The sequence below is a fragment of the Coregonus lavaretus genome (genome assembly GCF_964263955.1).
Source record: "Coregonus lavaretus genome assembly, chromosome: 28".
Lineage (NCBI taxonomy): Eukaryota > Metazoa > Chordata > Actinopteri > Salmoniformes > Salmonidae > Coregonus > Coregonus lavaretus.
Window position 1 is genome coordinate 8409292 of NC_140015.1, and position 23916 is coordinate 8433207.

Genomic DNA, 23916 nt, shown 5'->3' on the forward strand with positions numbered 1-23916 from the left:
GGCAGTGATTACAGCCTCGAGTCTTTTTGGGTATGATGCTGCAAGCTTGGCACACCTGTATTTGGGAGTTTCTCACATTGTTCTTTGCAGATCCTCTCAAGCTCTGTCAGGTTGGATGGGGAGCGCCGCTGCACAGCTATTTTTCAGGTCTCTCCAGAGATGTTCGATCGGGTTCAAGTCCAGGCTCGGGCTGGGCCCCTCAAGGACATTCAGAGACTTGTCCCGAAGCCACTCCTGTGTTGTCTTGGCTGTGTGCTTAGGGTCGTTGTCCTGTTGGAAGGTGAACCTTCACCCCAGTCTGAGATCCTGAGTGCTCTGGAGCAGGTTTTCATTAAGGATCTCTCTGTATTTTGCTCCGTTCATCTTTCCCTCGATCCTGACTAGTCTCCCAGTCACTGCCGCTGAAAACATCCCCACAGCATGATGCTGCCACGACCATGCTTCACCGTAGGGATGGTGCCAGGTTTCCTCCACTCGTGACGCTTGGCATTCAGGCCAAATAGTTCAGTCTTGGTTTCATCAGACCAGAATCTTGTATCTCATGGTCTGATAGTCCTTTAGATGCCTTTGGCAAACTCCAAGTGGACTGTCATGTGCCTTTTACTGAGGAGTGGCTTCCATCTGGCCACTCTACCATAAAGGCCAGACTGGTGGAGTACTGCAGAGATGGTTGTCCTTCTGGAAGGTTCTCCCATCTCCACAGAGGAACTCTGGAGCTCTGTCAGAGTGACCATTGGGTTCTTGGTCACCTCCCTGACCAAGGCCTTTCTCCCCCGATTGCTCAGGAAGAGTCTTGGTGGTTCCAAAATTCTTCCATTTAAGAATGATGGAGGCCACTGTGTTCTTGGGGACCTTCAATGCTCCAGAATGTTTTTGGTACCCTTCCCCAGATCTGTGCCTTGACACAATCCTGTCTCGGAGCTCTACGGACAATTCCTTCGACCTCATGGTTTTTGCTCTGTGAGACCTTATTTAGACAGGTGTGTGCTTTCCAAATCATGTCCAATCAATTGAATTTACCACAGGTGGACTCCAATGAAGTTGTAGAAACATCTCAAAGATGATCAATGGAAACAGGGTGCACCTGAGCTCAATTTCGAGTCTCATAGCAATGGGGTCTGAATACTTATGTAAATAAGGTATACATTTGCAAAACATTCTAAAAACCTGTTTTCACTTTGTCATTATGGGGTATTTTGTGTAGATTGATGAGGAAAAAAACATATTTAATCAATTTTAGAATAAGGCTGTAACGTAACAAGATGTGGAAAAAGTCAAGGGTTCTGAATACTTTCTGAATGCAGTGTATAATCTACCAGATGCATTGACGGATGCCAGCTTGTAATACTACGGATGGCAGCCAGTTGTTATTCAATGTGAGGAAGGTGAGACATTGACCTGTTACAAGACATTGTCTGCAGGTTCAGATCCCAGGTTAGAGACACAAGCCCAGCTGGCTCTGGTGATAGGGGACTCATCAAGGGGCGCTACCCCAGCAGTGAGCCAGGTGTCCACACACTGAAACTTGATCTCCCTCTCCCACCCTACCTCTCGAAATTGGGCTATATCCTGCTCTGACACATGGCCTCACCCAGCCTTCCTTCCCCCTAAACTGCCCCCATGCCCCAGCCCTCCTTCCCTCTCTACTGCTTCCTCCCTTTGAGAGGATAAGAGGGGCCGCCCAAGTCTGTCTGGGATCAGGAAACACCTAATAACAGGGTCACTCTCGCTCACAATCACACACAGGGATGGACAAATACAAACTCTCGCCTCACATACAAATACTCAACCACACTTCAGTGACTTCAAGTAATGAGTTAATTCATTTTCATACTGGTCCCCCGTGGTAATAGAACCCATAACCCTGGCGTTACAAGTGCCATGCTCTAGCAGCTGAGACACACGGGACCAACACACAGAGCAGCCAGTTTATCAGTTTATCAGACTACTCACTGATCTGAGAAAAGACTGGCAGATTGGGCAAATGAGGCTGAGACATTTTTTTTAAATTATACCCTTATTTTACCAGGTAAGTTGACTCAGAACACATTCTCATTTACAGCAACGACCTGGGGAATAGTTACAGGGGAGAGGAGGGGGGATGAATGAGCCAATTGGAAGCTGGGGATGATAAGGTGGCCATGATGGTATGAGGGCCAGATTGGGAATTTAGCCAAGACACCGGGGTTAACACCCCTACTCTTACAATAAGTGCCATGGGATCTTTAGGTGACCACAGAGTCAGGACACCCGTTTAATGTCCCATCCTTAAAGACATCACCCTACACAGGGCAATATCCCATATCACTGCCCTGGGGCATTTGGGATATTTCTTTAGACCAAAGGAAAGAGTGCCTCCTACTGGCCGTCCAACACCACTTCCAGCAGCATCTGGTCTCGCATCCAGGGACTGACCAGGACCAACCCTGTTTAGCTTCAGAGGCAAGCCAGCAGTGGGATGCAAGGTGGCATGACAGAAGGAATGTACTGCCAGCCAGCAGACACAGACAGAGCGACAGACAGACAGACAGAGAGACAAAGAAAGAGCGAGCGCAGGGGCTAGCTTGCTCTAAATGCAGAGGGACTCTGTGTTTATTCTCAGCTCTCCACCATGGAAAGTAAAAAATGTGTCTGATAAGAGTGACAGCATGCCTGCTTAGAGGAAGAGATGGAGGAATATATTACATTTTCATGTCATATTACGGTGCTTTCAGTGTCATTGAGGTATGAATGCCATATCAGTCTGAAAAATCGAACGAATCAACCACTGAGAAGAAAAAGCCAAGGTAGGCTTGAACAGGTTAATGGCTTTGAGAGGAACAAAGGTAACACTACTGTTTCCCTTGGAGATTTCAGGGACAGAAAAGCCAATTTCAGTCATTGGAGCACAACAGAAGAGCCGAACTGGTTTGACATGTCCTTCTCTGGAAACCCCAAAGCACTTAGCCTTTCGGTCTGCCAGATCACCAGCTGACAGTAGCTACCCCTTTTACACAAGGCTCCTGTCCTTAAACCGTCAACTCTTAACCATGTGTCTTCATATGACGAGGGAAAAGTACCTTTCACAGAGGCCCTAAGGTAGCAATTCCTGTATTACCTGAACTGAACAAATTATGATTCAGAAAAGCAGGTCACAGACATGGAACATGTAAGTTAGTGTAAAAAGTGAAGGCAGACTCAAGACTCAAGTGTCATCCCCCCCCAAAATACCTCATGACCCTCACCTCAACTTCTTAACACTGTATAGCACAAACATGGATTATTCTACTACAGACTACTACCCTATGGCTTGCACAATGCTGCACATAGAATTAGAGGCCAATCAGGGCTCGCTCTCTCTTTAGACTAGAGGTCCTCCTACACCAGGCATTCATCCACCAGATTAAAATAATCTTGACCTTGCTTGAAGTAATTTCAGCATATCCCTTTCCCTGTTGTACAGTTATTATGAAAAGCTGGTAAATTACAGCAGGCCTCCATGATGCAGTACAAGTCCAAATGCGCCCTGTATAATACAATATATATATACACACACATATACAAACACACACACACATATACATACATACATACATACATACATACACACACACACACACAGTGAGGGAAAAAAGTATTTGATCCCCTGCTGATTTTGTATGTTTGCCCACTGACAAAGACATGATCAGTCTATAATTTTAATGGTAGGTTTATTTGAACAGTGAGAGACAGAATAACAACAACAAAAAATTCCAGAAAAATGCATGTCAAGAATGTTATCAATTGATTTGCATTTTAATGAGGGAAATAAGTATTTGACCCCTCTGCAAAACATGACTTAGTACTTGGTGGCAAAACCCTTGTTAGCAATTACAGAGGTCAGACGTTTCTTGTAGTTGGCCACCAGGTTTGCACACATCTCAGGAGGGATTTTGTCCCACTCCTCTTTGCAGATCTTCTCCAAGTCATTAAAGGTTTCGAGGCTGACGTTTGGCAACTCGAACCTTCAGCTCCCTCCACAGATGTTCTATGGGATTAAGGACTGGAGACTGGCTAGGCCACTCCAGGACCTTAATGTGCTTCTTCTTGAGACACTCCTTTGTTGCCTTGGCCGTGTGTTTTGGGTCATTGTCATGCTGGAATATCCATCCACGACCCATTTTCAATGCCCTGGCTGAGGGAAGGAGGTTCTCACCCAAGATTTGACAGTACATGGCCCCGTCCATCGTCCCTTTGATGCGGTGAAGTTGTCCTGTCCCCTTAGCAGAAAAACACCCCCAAAGCATAATGTTTCCACCTCCATGTTTGACGGTGGGGATGGTGTTCTTGGGGTCATAGGCAGCATTCCTCCTCCTCCAAACACGGCGAGTTGAGTTGATGCCAAAGAGCTCGATTTTGGTATCATCTGACCACAACAGTTTCACCCAGTTCTCCTCTGAATCATTCAAATGTTCATTGACAAACTTCAGACGGCCCTGTATATGTGCTTTCTTGAGCAGGGGGACCTTGCGGGCGCTGCAGGATTTCAGTCCTTCACGGCGTAGTGTGTTACCAATTGTTTTCTTGGTGACTATGGTCCCAGCTGCCTTGAGATCATTGACAAGATCCTCCTGTGTAGTTCTGGGCTGATTCCTCACCGTTCTCATGATCATTGCAACTCCACGAGGTGAGATCTTGCATGGAGCCCCAGGCCGAGGGAGATTGACAGTATTTTGTGTTTCTTCCATTTGCGAATAATCGCACCAACTGTTGTCACCTTCTCACCAAGCTGCTTGGCGATGGTCTTGTAGCCCATTCCAGCCTTGTGTAGGTCTACAATCTTGTCCCTGACATCCTTGGAGAGCTCTTTGGTCTTGGCCATGGTGGAGAGTTTGGAATCTGATTGATTAATTGCTTCTGTGGACCGGTGTCTTTTATACAGGTAACAAGCGGAGATTAGGAGCACTCCCTTTAAGAGTGTGCTCCTAATCTCAGCTCGTTACCTGTATAAAAGACACCTGGGAGCCAGAAATCTTTCTGATTGAGAGGGGGTCAAATACTTATTTCCCTCATTAAAATGCAAATCAATTCATAACATTTTTGACATGTGTTTTTCTGGATTTTTTTGTTGTTATTCTGTCTCTCACTGTTCAAATAAACCTACCATTAAAATTATAGACTGATAATTTCTTTGTCAGTGGGCAAACGTACAAAATCAGCAGGGGATCAAATACTTTTTTTCCCCTCACTGTATGTATGTATGTATGTATGTATGTACGTACGTACAGTGGGGAGAACAAGTATTTGATACACTGCCGATTTTGCAGGTTTTCCTACTTACAAAGCATGTAGAGTTCTGTAATTTATATCATAGGTACACTTCAACTGTGAGAGACGGAATCTAAAACAAAAATCCAGAAAATCACATTGTATGATTTTTAAGTAATTCATTTGTATCTAATGAACTTATCCTCTGCAGCAGAGGTAACTCTGGGTCTTCCATTCCTGTTGCGGTCCTCATGAGAGACAGTTTCATTATAGCGCTTGATGATTTTTGCGACTGCACTTGAAGAAACTTTCAAAGTTCTTGAAATGTTCCGTATTGACTGACCTTCATGTCTTAAAGTAATGATGGACTGTCGTTTCTCTTTGCTTATTTGAGCTGTTCTTGCCATAATGTGGACTTGGTCTTTTACCAAATAGGGATATCTTCTGTATACCCCTCCTACCTTGTCACAACACAATTGATTGGCTCAAACGCATTAAGAAGGAAAGAAATTCCACAAATTAACTTTTAAAGAAGACACACCTAATAATTTAAATGCATTCCAGGTGACTACCTCATGATGCTGGTTGAGTGAATACCAAGAGTGTGCAAAGCTGTCATCAAGGCAAAGGGTGGTTACTTTGAAGAATCTCAAATATAAAATATATTTTGATTTGTTTAACACTTAGTTGGTTACTACATGATTCCATATGTGTTATCTCATAGTCTTCTCTATTATTTTACAATGTAGAAAATAGTAAAAATAAAGAAAAACCCTTGAATGAGTAGGTGTGTCCAAACTTTTGACTGGTAGTGTGTGTGTGTGTGTATATATATATATATATATATATATATATATATATATATATATATATATATTTGTTTTATTTTAGTTTAGTTTTTATTATTACACATTAAAATACAAAAACACAGTCATGATAAGCACAAATAAAACATCACAAATCACCCAGAAAAACAGTTAGACATTCCTCCACAAATAAGTTCCCAATCAATACTTTAAATTGCCCGAACGGCACCATCGAGATGAAATGTATTTTTATGTATTATATACTTCAACAGCAAAGGAAGTTCAGGAATTAGGGCCTTGTAAACAAAAAGGGAGTAATGTAGAGATCTACGGGTCTTTAGTGAAGTCCAGACAACCTTTTGATACAGTGATAAATAGCAAAACTGTCGCCTGTAACAAAATTAAGGGCACTATGGAAGATGGCATCCAACGGTTTAATAGTAGTAGCAGCTGCACTTTGATAAATAATATCACCATAATCAAGAACAGACACAAAGGTTGACTGAATAATCTGCTTCCTACTGCATAGAGAAAGGCACAATCTTAGGCCACTGCAGGACCTTTCTCTGTAGAAAAATACAACTTTAAATCTTAACCAGCTCATCTATATGTTTTTTATAACGTCAAATCCATATCAATCCAAATGCCTAAGAAGTATTTATCCACGGTATCACATTCGATTGGAGAACCATCTAATGAGTGAACATGTAGATCATCTGAAACATTCTTACGAGAGTTTAAAAACAACATGTATTTTGTTTTGCCCGTATTAAGCACAATATTTAAATCAAGGGTTTCCTGCATAGTTATAAAATCTGACTGTAGTTTTGACAATGCCAGATCAACAGTCGGGGCAATAGCATACATAAAATAGTATCATCCGCACCTAGATTAAGTTACAATTTTTTACAGATTGACCAATTGTGTTTATATGAATAGTGAAGAGAACAGTTCCCAAAATCGACCCCTGTGGTACACCTTCATGTACTTCAATAAATATTTTCTGTAAATAGCCTAAAAGAAAAGCTTTGACTATCATTTCTCTGATCATTCAGCAAGTTTCCTCTATCAGCATCCAGCCCAATATCATTGTGAATAGGCTTAGAAATTATTTCAAAGAGATACCCCTCTGAAATAAAATGGTGATTAAATGCATCAATGATGGCATTTTCTTTTCATAATGAGGCCAGTGTCTGAATTAATTTGTTATAGTGCACTACTTTTGACTAGGTCAGTGCACCATCTAGGGAATAGGGTGCAATTTGGGATGCAGACCTCCTGTGACTCAGACACTCTGGAGCTGACTGAGTGGACAATGGACCTGCCTGTTCTGTCCTTATCTCTGCAAAGAGGACAACACGGGCGATTCACCTAGTCATCCCCATGGCCTGCTGAACACCTAACAAATTCATTATCTTCCCCGAGTGCCCTCACCTTGGCTAAGAGAGGGAGTCAGTCAGTCACCCATGGTATGGGTATATGTTTAAGTATCAGGCACTACTGCAGACAAAACAAGACACTAATATACAGCACAGTTTATCAAGAATGGAAGCTGACTGCAGAATGAACTCCCAGGTGCAGTGAATGCATCATGGTTAAGCCACACCCTTGGTTGAGTTAAAGCCATAAGCAACATAACAGGGTCGATAGGTCAGAAAGGTAAAAGAAGATGCTGAACTGCCATCTCCAGTTCTTGCACAGGTCAGATCAATTCAGTGCAATATTCAAAAGTGCAACAGCAATGGCTGTGCAGAGATAGGTCTAGTAGATTTAACAGATTAAAACCTTCCAGTCTACACTATGATGGACTAGCCTATATGATAGCTCTCTATCCTCCGCCACTGAGGAATAAAGGGACACTGCTTGCTGTGACAGCAAAGTAATGGCATGCCACTACACATTCCACAAGTGGCTGTGCTTAAGGGTGGCCTACTGCGAAGCAGTGATTTTCCTCCTCTACTAGGATTACAAGGCTATGCAGCAAATCTATTGGACCCTATCACAACCATGAAATCTCAGACACTCACTGACTGAGAAGAGGTGAAAATGACTGCTACTGAAAATCCCTCTACATAACATATATTACAGTGATACGGTGGCTGCCCGGTTGGTTAGCATGCTGTGCATGATGGGGAGATGAAATCCACACTACTTGCTGGTGGCATTTAATGGCAAGTCACCAAGGGACAGGAGAGAAAGGCCACTGGCATATTCTTTTGACATTTCATAATGACAATATACAGTAGCCTAGAGCTAATATCTACCTACCTACATCATTTCAAATGTTATGTAAACTATGTATTTGTGGTTCAGAGTGAAGCCCCTGAGAACACCTGGCCTATACCTGGCTGGAAATGGCATATCATTGGAGCAGCAGTCAGCATTAGGAATTTAAAAATCAGTTCTCTACGCCCTGCTTTTTTGAGGTTCCCTTGTTACAACATACAGATCTTAGAGGAATTAAGCTATGGAAGGGGGGTTTCTACATTGGATTTCACCACAATAATTATTGCTGATGCAAGCTGAAACGATCAGCCTATCTTGTGTCAAGGCAGGAGGAACAAGTCTATATTGCTGTCAGGACTACTGAGTAGGTCCTCAGTGTCAAGCAAATGAATGAATGCTGACCAAGCCAAAAAGAGATTTCACAAGTTGTCAGTCACTTAGTCATACATAGAGCAGCTCACACAGTAGTGCTGAATGTGTTCTGCAGTAAACACGCGCTGTATTGGACACCGCTGCTGTGTTGAAACAGCTCGACCAATAAGTTGGCCTGATATCCGGAAGTCAAAACCCAAACCACAACGTCTAGCTATTAGCTTCTATCTCTGAAGCACTCCGTAAAAGGGTTAGGAAGTATCCAGATGTTCATACCTTCATACCATTTCTGTACCATACCGGGCAAATACGGTTATACCGGCAGTGCACACATCTTTCCAGATGTAAAGATTATTTTTTTCAAGACAGTATGCTAACAAATGCTAACAAAACTGCCGAATTCACATAGCTGACGCTAGCAAAATGCTAACAAGCGCAAGCGAACATTAAACTAAACCAGCCGCACCAATGTGTCGGAGGAAACACCATACACCGTGTCAGCGTGCACTGCGCCCGGCCCGCCACAGGAGTTGCTAGTGCGCGATGGGACAAGAATATCCCTGCCGGCCAAACCCTCCCCTAACCTGGACGACGCTTGGCCAATTGTGCGCCGCCCCATGGGTCTCCTGGTCGCAGCCGGCTACTACAGAGCCTGGACTCGAACCAGGATCTCTAGTCTACTCGGGAGGCCCCGACAGCAGGGATCTTGATCGAGGAGTGGATTGATTGTCTCTGCTGTAACCAAGAAGCTTGATCTTGCAAGCTAGCTACTTAGCTAGAACGTTAGCATACCAAATGCATAGCTTGAGCCCTGAGCCGAAGAGAATGTATTTGGCACATCTTAGATACAGTTGAAGTCAGAAGTTTACATACACTTAGGTTGGAGTCATTAAAACTCATTTTTCAACCACTCCACAAATTTCTTGTTAACAAACTATAGTTTTGGCAAGTCGGTAAAGACATCTACTTTGTGCATGACACAAGTCATTTTTCCAACAATTGTTTACAGACAGATTATTTAACTTATAATTCACTGTATCACAATTCCAGTGGGTCAGAAGTTTACATACACTAAGTTCACTGTGCCTTTAAACAGCTTGGAAAATTCCAGGAAATGACGTCATGGCTTCAGAAGCTTCTGATAGGTTAATTGACATCATTTGAGTCAATTGGAGGAGTACCTGTGGATGTATTTCAAGGCCTACCTTCAAACGCAGTGCCTATTTGCTTGACATCATGGGAAAATCAAAAGAAATCAGCCAAGACCTCAGAAAAAAATTGTAGACCTCCACAAGTCTGGTTGGGAGCAATTTCCAAACGCCTGAAGGTACCAAATTCATCTGTACAAACAATAGTACTCAAGTATAAACACCATGGGACCACGCAGCCGTCATTCCGCTCAGGAAGGAAACGCGTTCTGTCTCCTAGAGATGAACGTACTTTGGTGCGAAAAGTGTAAATCAATCCCAGAACAAAGCAAAGGACCTTGTGAAGATGCTGGAGGAAACAGGTACAAAAGTATCTATATCCACAGTAAAACTAGTCCTATATCGACATAACCTAAAAGGCCGCTCAGCAAGGAAGAAGCCACTGCTCCAAAACCGCCATAAAAAAGCCAGACTACGGTTTGCAACTGCATAAGGGGACAAAGATCATACTTTTTGTAGAAATGTCATCTGGTCTGATGAAACAAAAATAGAACTGTTTGGCCATAATGAGCATCGTTATGTTTGGAGGAAAAAGGGGAAGGCTTGCAAGCTGAAGAACACCATCCCAACCGTGAAGCACGGGGGTGGCAGCATCATGCTGTGGGGGTGCTTTGCTGCAGGAGGGACTGGTACAATTCACAAAATAGATGGCATCATGAGGAAGGAAAATGATGTGGATATATTAAAGCAACATCTCAAGACATCAGTCAGGAAGTTAAAGCTTGGTCGCAAATGGGTCTTCCAAATGGACAATGACCCCAAGCATACTTCCAAAGTTGTGGACAAATGGCTTAAAGACAACAAAGTCAAGGTATTGGAGTGGCCATCACAAAGCCCTGACCTCAATCCTATAGAAAATGTGTGGGCAGAACTGAAAAAGTGTGTGCGAGCAAGGAGGCCTACAAACCTGACTCAGTTACACCAGCTCTGTCAGGAGGAATGGGCCAAAATTCACCCAACTTATTGTGGGAAGCTTGTGGAAGGCTTCCCGAAAAGTTTGACCCAAGTTCAACAATTTAAAGGTAATGCTACCAAATATGCAGAGTTCTGTATGTAAACTTCTGACCCACTGGGAATGTGATGAAAGAAATACAAGCTTAAATAAATCATTCTCTCTACTATTATTCTGACATATCACATTCTTAAAATAAAGTGGTGATCCTAACTGACCTAAGACAGGGAATTTTTACTAGGATTAAATGTCAGGAATTGTGAAAAACGGAGTTTAAATGTATTTGGCTTCAACTGTAGTTAAACTTAAGATATTTACCTGGCAAACATTAGCAGAGAATTTCAAGTGTAACTTGATCACCTCTCTTGCGCCTCTCTTAAATAGTTAATTAAATAGTTACCCAAATAGCTACCCAGACTATCTGCATTTACCCTTTTTGCACTAACTTTTTTGACTCATCACATACACTGCTGCTACTGTTTACTATCTGGCACTTTATTCCTAGTTATATGTACATATCTACCTCAATTACCCCGTACCCCTGCACATCGACTCGGTACTGGTACCCCTTGTGTATATAGCCACGTTATTATTACTAATTGTTACATGTTTTACTTTTCTATTATTTCTCTATTTTCTTTCTCTCTGCATTGTTGGAAAGGACTCCTAGGTAAGCATTTCACTGTTAGTCCACACCTGTTGTTTACGAAGCATGTGACTAATACAATTTGATTTGAAAGTGGAAGGAAGTATGTGGATGCTAATCTTTGCACAGGCTTTCACAAGATGTTTTCACCAATACAGGAAATGCAAAGTCATTCAAACGTGTCAGTGTAGAGACGTAGGCCAATGTAAACTGTGGGGAAATATGTGGCAGCGTCAACCAACTACTATTAAAACACTTATGACTTCTACACAGATGAATCAGAGAGCTTTGTCTTCTGAATACTACTGTAAAACTATGAATAAAACTACCCCTAAGTACTATACCTACAGATATAAATAATGGTCTACCACTACAGACAGCTTCGGATCTCCACTTCAGACCAGTATTGATGTCTCTTCCCTTATCATCTCTTGATAAACTGTTCCTAATTTCTGCCCACCTGAACCAGAGACTCACCTTTATTGGTCCAGTGCTAAAGCAGATCTTCCTGTTCTCCGGCAGTGCTTCCTCCTCGGCAGGCAGTCCCGGGATCTCAGAGCAGCTCGACTCTGGCTCGTAGGGCTCATCTTCCTCCTCCTCATCCTCATCCAGCTGGCTGCCGCCGGAGTCCTCTCCGATGCCGCTGTACGCGCTGATGTCCACCAGGTCGCCCTCCGAGTAATCCTCCTTACGAGACTCCTCCTCCAGGCCATCCTCTTCCTGTCCCTCACAATGGGGCCCCTCCACTGGCTCCTCCCTGTGGCCCCTCTCTCCCTCCTGCCTCCCTGCCATGTCGTTGGGGCCCCCAGGGTCCTCTCCATTTTCCAGTGAGGCGTGGACCTCGGCCTGCACCAGCCGGCTCCCTGCCTCGGGTGCGGAGGAGTCATCCTGGTCCCCGGGTATGGGTTCCCTGCCAGGCTCGCCTCCGGTACTTGAGCCCCTGGCTTCCTTCCCTCTCTCCCTCTCAGGCTTGGTTTCGGTAGAAGCAGAAGAGGTCCTGTCCCCTGTTCGTGGACTTCCTGAGGAGCCTTCATCATTTCGGGGAGCTGCTCTGTTCTTGGGGCTTCTGGGGGAACACTCCTGGTCCAAGTGTTGACTGCTCCCATCCTCCTGACTGCCTGGGGGCAAGACTTGCACCTTCCTGTCGATGATTTTGGAGTTGAGGCATTCTGCTGTTTTCGCCGGAGTGGGGCTTTCTCCTCGGGAGGGCAGCGGGGACGTGGAGGAGGGCCGGTGCAGGTTGTTCCTCACGTCGGCCTTCTCAAAGACGGCGCTAAGCTGGCTTACGGTAGGCGACACTGCCTCACCGGCTCCCCCTACCGTATCCAGGCAGTCCAGAGACTCAGTGCTGCCGTTGAAGCGCACTACCACGTCCAGTCGGCTGTCCTGGACCGCGGACGAAACCGGACGCTCCTTCTTGAGCAAGATGCGGTTGGTGGCGGACTGCTTCTCCTGTAGCTGGCGCTGCTCAAAGATCTTCCTCGTCTCCTGCAGCTTGGAGTATCCTGCTGAGGCCCCTCGGGACCCGCCGACTTCGCCGCCCTTGGGGTCGAAGCGGTTGACACGCTCGGAGACTGTGGCACCCAGCTTGAGCAGGGCGCTGTGGTTCACGTCCTCGTTGAGGCTGCTGGCCCTGGGCAGGGACAGCCGCACCGCCTGGTCATTGGCCTTGGACGGGTCATCCTCGTCGCCCGGCGACTGCATCTGCATGAACATGTTCTTGATGCGGTGGACATTGGAGCCGTACTGGCGGCGGCCCCTGCCGGGAGGCCGTGGCGGCTTGCCGTCCTTAGCAGCATCGTCTCCATTGGCGGCGTTGTTCAGGGCGTCATGGGCCTGCTTCAGAGCCTGGATGCCCGCCTCATAGGCGTTTCTGTGGGGGGACGGGCTCCGGAGGGTGGAGCTGGCACTGCCCGCCGATGGGGGTTCAGTCTTCATCATGGTTAATCAAACTGAGCCACTGAGATTTGGCAGTAACAGCATAGCTCCTCTGTCTTCTGTCTTCCTCCCCCTGGATGAGAAAAACAAACAAAACCACTCAATTTCACCTGAGGGAGTCTGCCTACACATTGGGTAGACAGACACAAATGCAAGAACAGCATTGAGCGATAGTGGGGAAGCGAGAGTGGGTTTGTGAAAACGAAAGGGAGAGATAGAGAGAGGAAGTGAAGGATGGATAGAGAAGGCTTGAAAAGGAGCATGATAGAGAAATCCAAGAGAGAGAAAAAAAATTGAAAGCCACACAGGTGGGTGTGAGTGGAAGTTTACTCTGACGTAAATAGGGAACAGCCTGGGGCGCTGCACATCCCCTATCTATTCACCTACACTTAGGAAGGAGAACTGTAGTGAAGGATATGAGATAAATATGATACGACTAGTCTAGGGATTACAACAATAACACCCAGATAGCAAATTGGAGAGTAGGCCTGGCAGAAATCCAACTGGTGACGGATTACTTGTGCTGTATCCGTTAGTCATTATATCATTTTGATCGCTAGGATTTTTCTCAGCTGCCTTAAGATTTCTGGTCTGCTGCTGCCAAGTAGAAAGACACCACAGGGTCTTAAAGCTAAATGTATTACAATAATCCTCATTCATGCAATCAGAGCCACGAGTCTGGGTGAGAGAGGAATAGAAATCCAACGTCTTTATGCTCACTCAAATACACCATACGACCAACAGTATGTGGACACCTGCTCGTCGAACATCTCATTCCAAAATCATGGGCATTAATGTGGAGTTGGTCCCCCCTTTGCTTCTATAACAGCCTCCACTCTTCTGGGAAGGCTTTCCACTAGATATTAGAACATTGCTGCGGACACTTGCTTCCATTCAGCCACAAGAGCATTAGTGAGGTCGGGCACTGATGTTGGGCGATTAGGCTTGTCTCGCAGTCGGCGTTCCAATTCATCCCAAAGGTGTTCAATGGGGTTGAGGTCAGGGTCAAGTTCTTCCACAGCAATCTCGACAAACCATTTCTGTAAGGACCTCGCTTTGTGCATGGAGGCATTGTCATGCTGAAACCGGAAAGGGCCTTCCCCAAACTGTTGCCATAAAGTTGGAAGCACAGAATCGTTTAGAATGTCATTGCATGCTGTAGAGCTAAGATTTCCCTTCACTGGAACTAAGGGGCCTAGCCCAAACCATTATTCCTCCTCCACCAAACTTTACAGTTGGCACTATGCATTGGGCAGGTAGCGTTCTCCTGGCATCCGCCAAACCCAGATTCGTCCCAGATGGTGAAGCGTGATTCATTACTCCAGAAAACACGTTTCAACTGCCTCCAGAGTCCAATGGCGGCGAGCTTTACACCACTCCAGCCGACGCTTGGTATTGTGCATGGTGATCTTAGGCTTGTGTGCGGCTGCTCGGCCATGGACGAACTCCCGACGAACAGTTCTTGTGCTGACGTTGCTTCCAGAGGGAGTTTGGAACTCGGTAGTGAGTGTTGCAACCAAGGACAGAATATTTTTACACGCTATGCGCTTTAGCACTTGGCGGTCCTGTTCTAATAATAATAATAATAATATGCCATTTAGCAGACGCTTTTATCCAAAGCGACTTACAGTCATGCGTGCATACATTTTTGTGTATGGGTGGTCCCGGGGATCGAACCCACTACCTTGGCGTTACAAGCGCCGTGCTCTGCCAGCTGAGCTACAGAGGACCAGTTCTGTGAGCTTGTGTGGCCTACCACTTCAAGGCTGAGCCGTTGTTGCTCCTAGACGTTTCCACTTCACAATAACAGCACCTACAGATAACCGGGGTAGCTCTAGCAGGGCAGACTGACTTGTTGTAAAGGTGACGTCATATGACGGTGCCACATTGAAAGTCACTGAGCTCTTCAGTAAGGCCATTTTACTGCCAATGTTTGTCTATGGAGATCGCATGGTTGTGTGCTCGATTTTATACACCTGTCAGCAATGGGTGTGGCTTAAATAGCCAAATCCACTCATTTGAAAGGGTGTCACATACTTTGTATATATTGTGTAACTCAAACCATGTCATTGACTAAATATGCCTAATTGTTGTTGCAAATCATGTAAAACATACCAGGCTGGACCATGATTATGCAAATAACAGCCACAATGACTTTATTCTTCAATCCGCAGCACTGCATTGATCCAGTTTCCTGTTATTGTATATTACCAGAGCGACCCCATATCCCATGAATTTTGTAATTGTATTTACAAAGAGAGCACAGTATCCTGCTACCACTACACATAGGCAGTGGCGGTTTTACACGGAGGCCGGGGGAGGCCCGTGCCTCCCTGGAAATGTCCCTGGCCACCCCTGTGGCCCCCCCGTGCTGACCAAATAAAAAATTATGAATTTATAACTATTTTACACGCGAGCGCCAAAAGCGGAACTAATGCAACGCTCTACACGGCAACGTTCTACACGGGTAAATTAGAGTGGCGCACCCGAAGGTCGAAGGTAAGCAAAACGATTTAATATCATAAGTGACTTGTTGTTCTTGCACATAGCCTACATGTTCCTTTTGTTCCTCACACATAAATCAAATCAAGTTTTTAAATGTCTGGTCTCGATTTGTTTAGAAATGTAATCATATCTAAGCAAACTCATCGAAGCAGAAGCAAATATCCAAATGTTAGTAGGCTATCCTTGCTAGGTCTACACAATGTTGTGATGTTAACCACGTAACTTCATCCGTCTTGGCTGTTGCATCGCGATAACAAATACATTTTTAGTAAAGTAATCAACAGGTTATCTGCCAGTGTTAAGTAGGGAGGGATGGTTAGGTAACAAAATGTAATGCATGCCCCTACGTTTTTTCTTCTTCTAATAGTTATCATGAAACGAGGAAGGGACATAAAGAAATTTTTTGCCCCAGCAAACAAAAAAGTTAGATAGAGTTTATGATTTTATTCTTTTGAATTATCTCTGCCAAACATCTATGTACTACAAATCTTCAAGCTCCACGGATGTTTTATGGCATCCACTAAACCTCTTTAGATATTTGTAAATTATACAGTGTGATACCTTTCAACGAAAGTTTATTTTATTTTTTACCAACTATGATTTTTCCTTTTGAAAACAAGCAAAGCAAGAAAAAAAAGAAACAAAATCACTCCAATCATTGCACACTTGTGTCGTTCAGACTTTGCAGGTCCAGCTTTGACATGATGATCTAACTAACACTAATATTGTAACTAATATTGTAACTGAAATATGTATGATCCTATGATGAGCGATTGCTTACTTCCCTTTCACTCTTAAAAAATTACTGAAAAAAAATGTGTATAAAAAGGTATATGTAGTATATGTTTGTTTAGTGAGCATTCATGCTGTCATTTTTTCCTAATGTGAACTATGGTGGAAATGTGCTGTCCTAAATGGACTTGCCCATATATGTTGTAAAGCCTTTTTTTGTACACCTGCTCATCAACTGACAGTGAAGTACACAAAGACACAGACACACACACACACACACACACAGACACCTGTAATATTCTTGTTTTCATGTTGTTGCTGATATCCATCAGTGTTGTTCATATTGCTACATTGTGTTGACATGATTGTTGCTTTTAAACGAATGTTAACTTAATGTTTATTGTCTGCATCCTATTGGACTACTGGATGTTAATGTGTAACACGTTTCCCTGTTTATGTGCTTTAGCAATACTGTATGTCAATATGGTCATGCTAGTAAAGCCTCTTTGAATTGAATTTCTTTTCTGATTTGGTTTATTTTACCTAAATGGATACAGGGTAGTGTGTTTTGTTTATAAATCACTCAGAAAGTTTTATTTCTTAAAACAAAATGTGGAATCAACTGTCCACAGTAGTGGGGCTTCCATAAATAGGAAATGGCACATTGTTGTACCCTTTGTTGTATCCTGGAGTTTTGTTCACATTGAATATGAACCCTGTATTTGTACCCTGTACTTTTTTATTTTATTTTTTAATTTTTTAATTTTTATGGCACTATCTCTCTTGCATCTGCACTCTTGTACAAAATACGTGTTATAATAAATGTCATATGATTTTAAAGTAAAATAAAGTTTATAATCTTTGAATATCATGTGTTGCCAGTTTTTTTATGTGTGCCCCCCTGATTAAACACTGGCCCCCCTAGTAAAATGTGTCTAGAACCGCCACTGCACATAGGTCTATGTTATGTAGACTGCTGTAGCCTACATGTCATGTATGATGTCAGTTGGATTTAAATATACCTATGATGACAATCTATCCAACATTAGGCCTAATTTCAATCGGACAATCCGGATATCCTTATTTGATCAGTGCCATTTCCATGAATGGAATAACCTATTGCAACAGCCTATGCATTCAGCCTATATGCATTGATGGCACAAATGACATCCTCTACAAAACACGAACAAAATCTCCTCGTAGGTCTTTAGGCATAGAGCATGCTATTTTGTCAGTGATTCAATTGATCTTCTCGGCGTATAGACCATTCCGTCATTTTGACACAAAATAGTCATTTTCTCAGCTACAGTCCAACAACGGTTCGATACATTGTATCAGGAAACGACACGTTCCATATAGGTAGTCTGTAAAATGTAGCAAACTTTGTCTGATGTGCAACCGAGCATCTAAAATAAACACATCATGGACTGTCATGTTATGATAGGTTTTTGTTGTGACGAATAGCCTACCTGGCAGACAGACAGACAGTTAGGATTACGGAGCGCTGTAACGTTAGTTCGCTATAAACGCTAGCGCTGCTCAACAAACTGTCTATCCAGGACATTTATTGTGGAATACACTTTCATTAAACATCCCCGACAATAGCCTATGTGCGTCTTTCAAAAATCCATGTTGTCAAAAACATTAGGACCCTGCGGAAATTGAGGGCCTCGAACACCTCGCTTGCCTGATGTGTACATCGCTTCCTGCATCTTCCGCAGTCAGAATTACAGTTCTCTTTCTCTATTAGACGAGCAAGATAAAAGCAAAAAAGGAAATGTCGTTGCATCTTTACTAAGTTTGATTACCGTAACTTTTTCAGTGTTTCACAGAGGTTGGTTCAAGTTACGATCCGTCTTTTATAGAATCCATTGTGTCCACGTTCTTTTTTCGCTTCTGATACCCTTGCGAGCGTAGCGAACTGATGCCTTCTCGCTCGCTCCACTCCTCTCCTCTCAACCAACAGCATATGGCATCACAGGCAACGTTAACCCTTGATGTCGAGCAAAACAAAATAGACAAAAAAACACAATAAATTCGGGACAATAATCGAACAGTTAGGCCTATGGATTATTTATTAGCCCACTGAACCGACTGCTAAATCTATGGGTTTATAGCCGATTAAACTCAACTCCACGATTTACGATGGAGTTGAGCGGCGACTAGTGGAGCTCCGACGTCACATAAAATTTAGTTTTTATAAAAAATAAAAGAAATACTGATTTCAGCACCCAAATAGTAGCCCGCAATTACAAATGACATTGGTATGTGTAATTGGCAATTGGGTTTATAGCCCCTTATATCCCAAGACCATTAGGCCTACTGGTGACCGAAATGCCAAAAGCTACAGTTTCATATAGGTCGAGCTGAAATAAATTCAATCAAAGTATAGCCCAATGAAATGTTACACACATCATAAAAAGGTATAATGATGAACGGTAAAACATATATATATATATATATATATATATATATATATATATATATCGAAGGGGGGAGTGGTTGTTACATTGTCAGGCTGTTCCTTGGAATGAAACAAAAATGTGAGTGTCGGCAGTGACCTCGTGAGGAAAATCTGTGAACACACAAGAAGAACAATGGTTAATGCTCACTATTCAAAAGCAATCACCACATCTTCCAAAAACACAATTGACTATTTTGACGGGATGGTATGCTAGACCTCAAAAGACCTGTAGTACTATTTGTATGTGTGTACAGTGCACAGCAGTGTAACAACAGCCAGTGGCACCTCCAAATGGCACCACTTTCCTTTTGACACTTCATCATAGGATTATTCGCCCCCTATTAGTTTTGTCAGAACGTTTATGCGATGGTGATAAGTGTGACGAGTTTCTGTTAATTGGTTTGTAGTAAAATTGCAACAATCCTTTGAAGAATGTCCGACTTCCATGCAAGCACCATTTGCCACGGGCAGCTGCTCTTTAAATGCAGGGATAAATTGGATTTATCTTGAGCCTAATACCGTTATTCCTAGATTACAACAAAAAATATCTTTATCTATTATGGGTTTAGGGGGTTTATGAAGGCCTAATCTAGATGAGATCCTTGTCGAGGTTATCGGATAGGCTACAGGCGTTATAGTGCCTTTTCATTACATTAAACATAGGTTGTCTAAAAGTCTTTCCATTTCCTTTATTGATGTATACAGAACAAAAATATAAATGCAACATGAAACAATTTCAACGATTTTAATCAGTCAATTGAAATAATTTTATTAGGCCCTAATCTATGGATTTCTCATGACTGGGCAGGGGAGCGGCCATGGGTGGGCCTGGGAGGGCATAGTCCCACCCACTGAGGAGCCAGGCCCAGCCAATCAGAATTAGGTTTTTTTTCCCACAAAGGGGCTTTATTACAGACAGAAATACTCATCAGTTTCATCAGCTGTCTGGGTGGCTGGTCTCAGACGATCCCGCAGGTGAAGAAGCCGCATATGGAGGTCCTGGGCTGGCTTGGTTTCACAGGGTCTGCGGTTGTAAGGCCTGTTGGACATACTGTCAAATTCTCTAAAATGATGTTGGAGACTGATTATTGTAGAGAAATTAACAGTCAATTCTCTAGCAACAGCTCTGGTGGACATTCCTACAGTCAGCATGCCAACTGCACGCTCCCTCAAAACTTGAGACAACTGTGGCATCGCGTTGTATGACAAAACTGCACATTTGAGTGTGGCCTTTTATTGTCCCAAGCACAAGGTGCACCTGTGTAATGATCACGCTGTTTAATCAGCTCCTTGATATACCACACCTGTCAAGGGATGGATTATCTTGGCAAAGGAGTAATGCTCACTAACAGGGATGTAAACAAATTTGTGCAGAACATTTGAGAGAAATACGCTTTTTGTGCATATGGAACATTTCTGGGATCTTTTATTTCAGCTCATGAAACATGGGACCAACACTTTACATGTTGGGTTGATTTTTTTGTTCAGTGTATTTTACAAACAAATTATCTCTTGACATAAATATGCCTTATAGTAGCCTATACCACTAACCACATCAGGGAGCATGACGTTGTTATTTACCAATGCACTGACCAGAGAATACACTTTATAGAGCTATTGCCTTATACAGTATTGAATAATTCTACTCAGATTATGAGTGTGATATTATTCAACCCATCATGTACACTCTTAGGGAATAAACCAAACCATCTCTTAAAATGCAGGCCTATCCCACTGAACATGACAATAACATGCAGGATTAGAGGGAAACGTGTATTCTATGAGGGATGTCATTGTTTTATGGTTCATAAATTGATAGAGTCATCATTTTGCACTTGGAGACACTTCACCACCATTCTCTGGGCACCGGGGAATATATATTTTTTATGAGATTAAAATATAGGCATATTTTTATAGGCTCTTACCCATGTGATTTGCTCACTCACCCTCTATAGAAAGAATACCATAGGCTATATACTGTATTTTTCAGTTAAGACATTAGTTATAAAGGCATTGCAATACTGTAATCTTTTGTAAACCTTTTGTGTTGTTATTTAAAGAACAAACACTGTCTTCATGTTCAGCCGTCATCATTTTACTTTGAGAAGGTCTGCCCTCTTATAACTGTTGCCCATGCCTTTCTTTCTGTTCGGTTAGGGTTAGGTGATTCTTCCTGTCAGTGTCACCACAACGTCCTTGGGCATGTAAAACACTCCAATAACAGACCTGATGGGCACAGAGCCCTCAAGAGGAGGACATGGTGAGAAAACCATGTTCTAAAAAAACTCAGTGTACATTTTTAATGTTCCAGTTTATAATGGGATTCCATCTGTCTAATCTACACAGAGAGAGATCATTTTCCTCCAACACCAGGTTCTAATGTGCAGTGGCAGAATGATCATCTTTTGGGTTTAACCATGGGTCAATACAGCAGAGTAAAGTCTCAAATGGCACCCTATTCCCTACATAGCACAGTACTTTTGAACAGGGCCCATAGGGCTCTGGCAAAATAAGTGCACTATTTAGGGTTTGCAGCTGAGGACTTGAATCTCTCAACTCGAGTGCAGCCCTCACACACACACACACACACACACACACACACACACACACACACACACACACACACACACACACACAGTTGTGGAGGAGTCTCCATGGCAACGCATCCCCTGCCCGTGGTCATGTGACTGCACACACACACACACACACACACACACACACTGCAGTAATGACCCAGATTTGTGCTGCCTGTTGTCTCGCTCTGTCTGGAGACTCACTGTTGTGAACAAATGGAGCCTCCCCAGGCAACATGTGATGCATGTGAAAGACAGCCAAAGTGACTCAATAGCGACTGCGGGTGGTGGTGGTGCACATGTTGTCAGGCATCAAGCAAAAATACTGTTTATTCTCATGGCTGTGATCCACAAGCAGCGATGCTTTGCCTAGCCACGCTAGCTTTGTCCAGAGTGGCTCGTCATGTGGTCGCTAGCAAGCGGACAGCATGCCCGGTAGTGCTACGTATCAACAGCCTATCCAGTAGAGGCTGGAAGTTATAGTGAGCTTTAATTGGTCAATTGCGTCATGATATCGCAGAGTCTTTTGCATGAAGTTCAGCTTTCCCAACTTAACTCCCGCCCTGTTCACGCTCCCAACCCATATTCGCATCGCCCAACGGTCCCCCATCCACTTTGCTTCTCGTCGCTTTTCTTCCATTGAAAATGAATGGCCTCTGTTGTTTCATCATCCTACATCATGCCTAGTGGACATGGGCCATCAGAAAAGCAACTGACCAAACAGTGACTGGCAATACTTTGCTCAGGTCAGAAGAGCTATAAGGACCTATGATGGTGCAATACAATCTAATATATTCTAATATCTAATAATAATAACATCTAAATACAGAGGCAAGACTAGAGGTCTCCATTCTATCTCATTATCTTTGTTTTCTTTTGCCTCAGTGCATATGTCTACTGTTAATAGAGCGCTACTAGGCCTAGCCTATATGACCTTAACCACCTGGTTCCACAAGATGGCAGTATTCCCTCTATTGACATAAAAAATACCTGCACTCTCCTGACAGCACAAAAACAATATGCTTACCATTAATCAAATAGTGGGTCACTAACAAAAATGGAAACAACAGAGCAAATGCAAATGCATGCAATGCAAATAGTTGGCCTACCTAATTTCTATAGCCAATATATCTGGGCCTTGTGAATGACATGCAATGAGAGCAACACGACTTTCTAAAACAAGCATGTTTTGCAATAAAGCAAGACAGTAATAACCTCCTCAATTCCAATTACTGGAATTTTACATACAGATTGTGGCTTTAACTATCTGCGTGTGTGTGTGTGTGTGTGTGTGTGTGTGTGTGTGTGTGTGTGTGTGTGTGTGTGTGTGTGTTTGGTTTTACTATCCTTGTTGGGACCAACATTTTAAAACAAGGAAAATTGGGACAAGTGGGGACATTTCGCCAGTCCCCCCATGGAAAAGGCTATTTTAGGCTTAGGGGTTAGGTTTAGGGTTACAATTAGGTTTAGAGGTTGAGGGTTAGGTGTTAGAGTTAGGGTTACAATTAGGGTTAGAGGTTGAGGGTTATGTGTTAGAGTTAGGGTTAGGTTTAGGGGTTCGAGGTTACGGTTAGGGGTTAGGGAAAATTGGATTTGGAATGGGAATCAATTGTTTTGTCCCCACAAGGATAGTAAAACAAACATGTGTGTCGGTGTCGCTATGTGTGTGCTTGTGTGTGCACGTGCTTGCATGTTGTCACACTTTTCTTGACATTAAACAAAGTCCACATTGCAACAGGGTATAGAAAATATCAACAATATAAGAGATAAATAGCTTCCTTATTTTTCATTTAGCAATGATTATAACATTGTTAGTAAGATGCTTTCAGAGCGAAATTACAAGTGCATTCATTTACGGAATGAATGATCAAATTTCACAATATTCCTTCATGATTCTTCATCCCCTCTCTTTCAAAATCCCCATTTACTCCTACCCCAGTCCACCACCTCATCCTCAAAACTGCACACAAGCAGGAAAACCAAAACAACAGACTAGTCTACCCGAACTAAAATCATTTTGTAGCCTAGATTATTTAGCCAAAAAGCCGTTATTTGTGCTTAATATTGATGTTGCATATCCGAGAAATGTGAGCCCAAAAGTAGGAATTTACAGACTCATTCAATTCCTATTGCCCTCTCCGGAATTTGGGGGTAGCCGCCTACTATGCTGCTGCCTGCTGACACAAAAAGGTGGACAATCGGGCCCTTTGTGAAGCCAACTCAAGGCTAACTGGTAGAGTAGAGCCCACCTGAATAGTGTGCCACTGA

The 23916-nt window shown here is 43.2% G+C and overlaps 1 protein-coding gene across 1 annotated transcript in view; it reads right to left on the reverse strand.

The window, feature by feature from the left end:
- Positions 1–18558, reverse strand: part of LOC311103760 (neurabin-2-like) — a 69333-nt gene extending 50775 nt beyond the window's left edge. The window contains exons 1-2 of the mRNA XM_084145408.1: positions 18420–18558; positions 11914–13447 (exon numbers count right to left, since the gene is read on the reverse strand). Of these exons, the coding sequence (XP_084001534.1) occupies positions 11914–13377 (1464 nt within the window). The 5' untranslated portion in view covers positions 13378–13447; positions 18420–18558. The remainder of the gene's footprint in view (positions 1–11913; positions 13448–18419) is intronic.
- Between the last annotated feature and the right edge of the window lie 5358 nt (positions 18559–23916).